The sequence below is a fragment of the Phaethon aethereus genome (assembly GCF_964289735.1).
Source record: "Phaethon aethereus genome assembly, chromosome: 7".
Classification (NCBI taxonomy): Eukaryota; Metazoa; Chordata; class Aves; order Phaethontiformes; family Phaethontidae; genus Phaethon; species Phaethon aethereus.
In genome coordinates, this window is record NC_138583.1 from 23,890,120 (window position 1) to 23,896,438 (window position 6,319).

The 6,319-nt window shown below is 58.7% G+C and overlaps 1 protein-coding gene across 1 annotated transcript; it reads right to left on the reverse strand.

Moving 5' to 3' along the window:
* Positions 1–363: 363 nt before the first annotated feature.
* HHEX (hematopoietically expressed homeobox) lies at positions 364–4,681 on the reverse strand (the record flags this gene model as incomplete). Its single annotated transcript, XM_082002599.1, has 4 exons — positions 364–597; positions 2,236–2,286; positions 2,526–2,704; positions 4,303–4,681. 4 exons carry the CDS (start codon positions 4,679–4,681, stop codon positions 364–366), a joined length of 843 nt encoding a protein of 280 aa, XP_081858725.1.
* Between the last annotated feature and the right edge of the window lie 1,638 nt (positions 4,682–6,319).

Below are 6,319 nucleotides of genomic sequence, written 5' to 3' on the forward strand. Positions count from 1 at the left end.
CCACACTAGCTAGAGAGGAGTTTTGCCTGATCACCAACAGCAACTGATGCAGACCCCCCCCAGGAGTAAGGACAGGGTGTGTATTGTATTCCAGTCAGAACATCGATTAATGTGCAAATATATCTTACAAATAATTAAATACAAACCATGTTCCTTTAACCAAATTAGAGATCTGCCAAAAATTGACTGTTTGCGGAAAATACATCTTTCTCTCTCTGTTTATTATAAAACCAGTCTATTTGCTGTTGGTTCTTTTTTCTTTCAGTGGAAGGGTTAAAGTTTTCTCCTGTAGCATAACATTCTTCCAAACCAGCCCCTGGTAAAGTGCAAGCCGAGTTAGGGTCCACTCTCCACAGGGGGCCGTTAGTGGGTAGGATTGTAATAGCCTTTATCGCCTTCAATGTCCACTTCTTGATCGGAGTCATCGGAGACGTCTGACTCCAGGTCCTCCTGTGAGGCTGGCGAGGGGGTGTACTGCAAGCCGTCCAGGGAGACCTCCTTACCCTTCTGCTCGGGGCTTGGGCAGCTCTCTGGCCTTGGGTCACTGTGACTGTCAGCACCTTCCACTTCTTCTTTTTTGGTGGCCTGGGGGTTCTCCTGCAATGAAAAAAGCCTGCTTGATAAAGAAATACGGACCAGGGAGCCGGGAGACCTGGGAATCCCTGCTGTGCTGGGTAGGAAAACCACCCTGACATTCTTGCAGGAAAAGGCAGATGTCCCGCTACCTCCCTGGGCCTCCTGCCTAGAAACCTGCCTGAGTGGGCCAGGGCTGGGCAAGGGCTCAGCCGCACGCAGGGGCTCAGCTCAGACCCCACTCCCTGGCAGCCACAGGGGCTGCTGCGTGAATAAGGCTCCTTGGCGATGGTTATCGCAGCCACTTCAAAGGAGTCAGGAGCTGCCGGAGCCCAGGAACCTCTGAACTTTTTGTCTTTAGCAAAGCAAATGTTTATTATGAGTCTACAAACACCGACACACAGCTTCCTCCTGCCCTGATCTTTCTTTAATTACACCCAACGGCAAAAGGAGGGAGGCCGAATCCATCAGTGGCCTGAAAGCAAACGGGAAGAAATTACCAATTAAACTAAAACTCAACATTAAAACCCTCACCATTAAAACCAAACCAAACCAAAACCCCATTTCCGAAGGCAGGAGTAGCCCTGCGTCGGCAGCCATCTGGGGATCCCAGTCCCCTAAGGCATACTCTTAAGAAAAAGCAAGCAGAGACACGCACCCATGATATAACTGTGTGGGCTCGGAGAAATGGATGCTACTGAACGAAAAGGAGGAAATGACTTAAAATGGCCGAGATCCCAAGCAAGCTCTCTAGCCACCGCAGTGCAGGTCAGGCCCCATCAAGGAGGCACTGCCAGGGACCCAGCCCGCCTTTTGCCAGAGTGAAGGGGTTTTATTCAAAAATCAGCTGAAGCACGGGTTAAACTGGGGGTAAGGTCACAGAACAAATATATCTAGAGTGTGGCACTGTGATTAGTTTTCTTTTCTTATAATTTTTATATTAAAGACTGATTTACCAATAAAACTTGCCCATCCATGTCACACTTATTGCAGCAGGACTTGGGCCACAGTGCAGGGATTTTTCACAAATCTTTCAGCCAAGGGGCCTCGATCTGGCCGACCCGGGCAGGATCGGGCCCCCTGGGCCGTAAGAAAAAAAAGATTTATCTGCTTGAGCACAATTTCTAACGGAAGGGAAACCGCTTCAACCTCTCAGCCTCTACACTGTTACTATTTGTAAACGAAAAGTAAAAGCTACTTAATTTTCCGTGCGGCTCCTCAAAACAAACACAGCGTTTGTACCTGCCTCTCCCAACGCTTCCAGAATAAATCGACTTGTGTGTATTAAGAGGGCGATTTAAAAGACCAGTAAGTATTCTTCTCCAAAACAACTAAGTAATTTACTGACAATTACTTATCTTCTCCACGTTAATTGGCTAAACAACATATGGGTTTACAAAACAATTAGCGTGCAGTTTTAATAGGCGGTGTGTGAAAGCCGGGCATAATTGATATAGGAACTACATTAGGAGCTTTTAACGTTAGTGCTGCCTGAACGAGCCCTCATGGATTCCAGCATGGCTATTTGTCTTTTTAATCAAGGTGAAGAGGTTAAACAGCCTTTCAGATGACTTCTGCATACAACCTGGAATAGGTGAGCGCGGTGTAAGATAAGACAATTAAAATCCTGATTTCTATAGAAACGGAATCATCCCCGCGTACCTGCTTTAGACGTCTCCATTTGGCTCTGCGATTCTGAAACCACGTTTTGACCTGAGCAACGACAACGAGAGAAGGCACGGGGTAGTCTCGGAGCCGGTAAGCGCCAGAAGCCTTACCCGGGCCACGAACAGAAAGCAAGAGCCAGCCCCCGAGCCCCCCGGGAGTCCCCCCCGCTCCCCGGGAGCGGCACACTGACAGCCGCCGCACGGCGGGGTCGGGGCCGGAGCCGCCGGCCCCGGGGGCTGTCCGGGGATGGGGTGCGGCTGCTTGGGGCGCGGGCAGGGCCTCACCTGCCTCTCGCTGAGCTGCAGCATCTTGGCCAGGCGCTTTCTCTCCGGCGGGGAGAGGTATTTCTGCGTCTCGAACTTCTTCTCCAGCTCGATGGTTTGGTCGTTGGAGAAGCGGACCTGTCCCCCTTTCCTCTTGTGCAGCGGCCGCTGGATGAAGGGGCTCCACAGCAGCGGCTTCCCTTCAAAGAGAGACACAGCGCCGAGGGTCACCAGCCGACCGCGGACACGCGTGCCCGGGGAGCCCCGGCCCGAGGCCGGGCCTGGAGGCGCGCCGGGTGCAGGGCCCGCCAATTTCCTTCGCCTGATTTTATTTCCCCCGATTCCCAGTCTGATCTTTCGCCTCCTCTGATTTTTCACCTCCGCCGAGCAGAGAGACCAGTTAAAGCCACTCTGCGGGCTTCGGCAACGTTTCCGTCAATGTGTTTCCTGTTGGTCTATCTCGCAAAGAAAAGAGAGAAAAAAAAAAGAAAAAGAAAAAAAAAACCAACCAAAAGACCTTTGCTTCCTTCTGCTCCTTCACTGCGATGCCCCAAAGAAACCGTCTCCCTTTCCCTGCACCGGGGCCGGGTCCCCGCCGAGAGCGGGGATGTTGCGGGGCCGAGCGGAGGGATGAGCCAACACGAGCGCAGGGGAGACCACACCAGTGTAGGGCAAGAGGCGCCCCAAGCCCCCCAGCCCCGGCTGGGGACCTGCCCGCCCGTGACCGCGGGGTGCTCCCCAGGCCCGGAGCAGCGGTGCGGGGCAGCAGCGAGGGGCGAGGCGGTGCGGGCAGTGGCACGTCGGGGAGCGGCTGCCGCGTCCCGGGGCCGGAGGCTCTGGCCAGTGCCACTGAGTCACTCTGTTTGTCTTTCTGTCTTGCTGCCTGCACCCTTTGAAAATTTGCTGCATTGTTTTTCAAGATTTTGCTTGCGTCAGGCTTTAGTAATTCTGGTGCAAAACAGACTCAAAAAATAGGAAGCAACTGGTTATTTTAGCTGTCATAAAGTCACATCCCACACAGAGGAAATGAACAATATCAGAAAAACGGATCCCGGCTATCAGAAGTCGAGTGTTTCCTGAATTTGTCTGTATTGAGGATGTCGATAAAGTAATCAGCAATGTGCACGACTCCCGGGGAAGAGCCTGCTTCAGGCGGCCAGGAAAACACTTAACAGCTTCTGAAACCAGATTTACTCCTATCGAGAGCTCAAGGTTTCCTGTATGAACGGAAAGGGTCAGCCTCTTTTCACTGCACAAATGTGGTGAGTCAGGTCCAGTTTTGCAATCACTAAGAACAAGTGCTGCAGCCCGGGCGCGGGGCTCGGCCCCCGCAGCGGGACGCTTCCCCCGGCCGCGGGCGAGAAGGGGCCGTCGGGGCCCCGGCCCGGCCCGGCCCGGCCCGGCCCGCCCCGCCGGGGGGCCGCGGGGGGCCCCGGCGAGCGGAGCCGGCCTCCCGGCTGTTTTTCAAGTCATCCGGAGGAAAAGGCCGAGATCTGCCATGCGATCTCCCAGCACAATTAAAACTCCCCACCAAAACCACACGCGACTTTACTAAGGACACTCTGAGAGTCACTTGGTTGAAGGAAAACAAATCTGAGTCACCGCGGCCGCGCACTGCGGTCTCGCTGCCAGCGCCGGAGCGCGGCGCGACTTTAATTTACTGTAAATCAGACGGGGCCCGAGGGAGACGGGGGGGAGCGCGGAGCGGCGGCGGGTTTCAGTCACTCCCCATTAGCCCCCCCAGCCCCCGACGGCGGGACGGGACGGGAGCGGCGGTAGCCGGGGGGACGTGCCTTACCCAGGGGGTCCTGCCGGATCAAGGCGTGCGCGTAGTCGCCGACGGCGCGGGGGAAGGAGTAGAGGGGCCCGGCGTAGGCGCCGGTGCCGTAGGTGGCGGCGAGGTGGTGGGAGAAGGCCGGGTGGATGGGGGTCGGCTCGTAGACGGGGGTCCGGTACGGGGACACCAGGCTGGTGAAGGAGGAGTTGGGCGACGGCAGCGTCGGCGGCGGCGGGGCGGGCAGGGAGTGGGGGGCCGCGGCGGCGGCGGGGCCGCGGCCCAGGATGTCTTCGATGTAGAAGGGCGTGGGGTGCGCGGGCTGGAGCAGCGGCGTGGGCGCGTACAGCGGGACGCCGACGCCCAGGGCCGCCGGCGCCGCGCCCGGCGGCTGGTACTGCATGGCGGGGCCGCCGCCCGCGCCCCCCCGCGCCCCCGGCCGCCCCTGCGGAGAGCCGGCCCCGACCGCGGCGGCTGGGTGCTGGCACCGCCGCCGCGGGTTTCTCTGGGCTCGGGTTTCCCTTCGATAGGTTTCTATTGGCGTGGGGCGGAGCCCGCGTGGTCTCTGTCCCCTTCCTGCCACGGCTCCGTCTAGCCAATGAGCCCGGCCAGGGAAGGGGGAAACCACCCCCCGCCGGCAAACGCTCCCCCGCCTCCCCGAGCAAACTCCCCGCGGCGCCACTCGAGCCAGCCGCCGCCGCGGCCGGGCAGCCCAGGCAGCGGGGCGCGATCCGAAGCCCGCCCGCGCCCCGACGGCACCGCGCGGCGGGGCTGAGGGGACCGAGCGGGGGCCCGACGGCAGCGGGCAGGCGGCCCGGCGCTGCCCCCCTACCGGCTCCCGCCCCTCTACCCGCGCACGGCACCAGCGTCACCCGAATTTCGGGCTTCCCCGCGAGGGAGAGCGCTGACCCCCCGCAGCGTGGCCCGGCTCCCGACGGAGGGAGGAGGCGGAGAAGGGGGTGCGCGCCCGCCTTCCCGCCCCCCGGATCTCGCCGTGCTCCGCGGGCCTTGGGAAAGGACCCAGGTCAGGGCCGGGCGCCTGGCGGGGCGCGGAGCCCCGCGGCGCGATCACCCACTCCCCACGGGCCGGTGAACAGAGGTGCGGCAGAGGGGTGGCCAGCCCCACACGGGCGGTGCGCGGCGCTGGGGACCCGCTCCCCGACGGCCCCGCAGGGGAAGGCGGCCCGAGCAGCGCCGCCTCGGCACCACCCACTCAAGTTTTAAAAACCCGCCGGGTGTTTCCTTCTAACCCGTCGCCCCCGGGGATGGACGTACGCTCCGTCCGGGCGCTGCCCGCCCCTGCCCCGGGGCTGCCCCTCGCCGAGCGCCGCTGCCGGATGGAGCGGGGGGCGGACGGCGACCCCCGTTCTCCCCGCGCCTCGCCACCCACCCGGGGAGTCGCCTCGCGGGCAGCGGGTGGTGCCGCCTTCTCCCCCTCCCTGGGAGCGGAGGCGGCAGGTGCCCCCTGCGTGTCCGTGGGCCCCGCCGGGTCGCTCGTGCCCGATCTCCTTCGCACGCCTCCGAGCTGACAGCGAGCTCGGGAAGCTGTTAGGGAATAGCAGGTGCTGGTTCAACTATATTTTTTTCTTTAAAAAATAAAAAAAAAAGGTCTCCAGTTCACACCCACGAAGATCTTAATAACTAAGAGGCTCAGAGCAAGACGAAGGGGTGTTGGTGAAATGGAAATATATATATTTTTAATAATATAGGGAGGTTGGGGGTGTTTTTCTTCTTTACATTGTTAACAAATGCCAAAACTCACCTTTAAAGCGTGATCTTGTGTCTTGTAAATACCAGGTACACGTAAAGCGAGCTGACAGTTTTGATTATTTTTTCTCTCTGTGCTCAGTCTCCCAGGCATTGCTCTTTCCAAGGGGTTTAGCTAATGTTTTCATCTGGAAGTGTTGGATTTGCAGCTTGATTTACTTAATAAATGTACAGTAAACCGATGACCCGTTGCCCTCTGGAATAACGACGTGCATGATACGAGGCAGCAGTATGGAGGGCCCCCACAATATTTTACAAGCTGTCGATTCAAAAT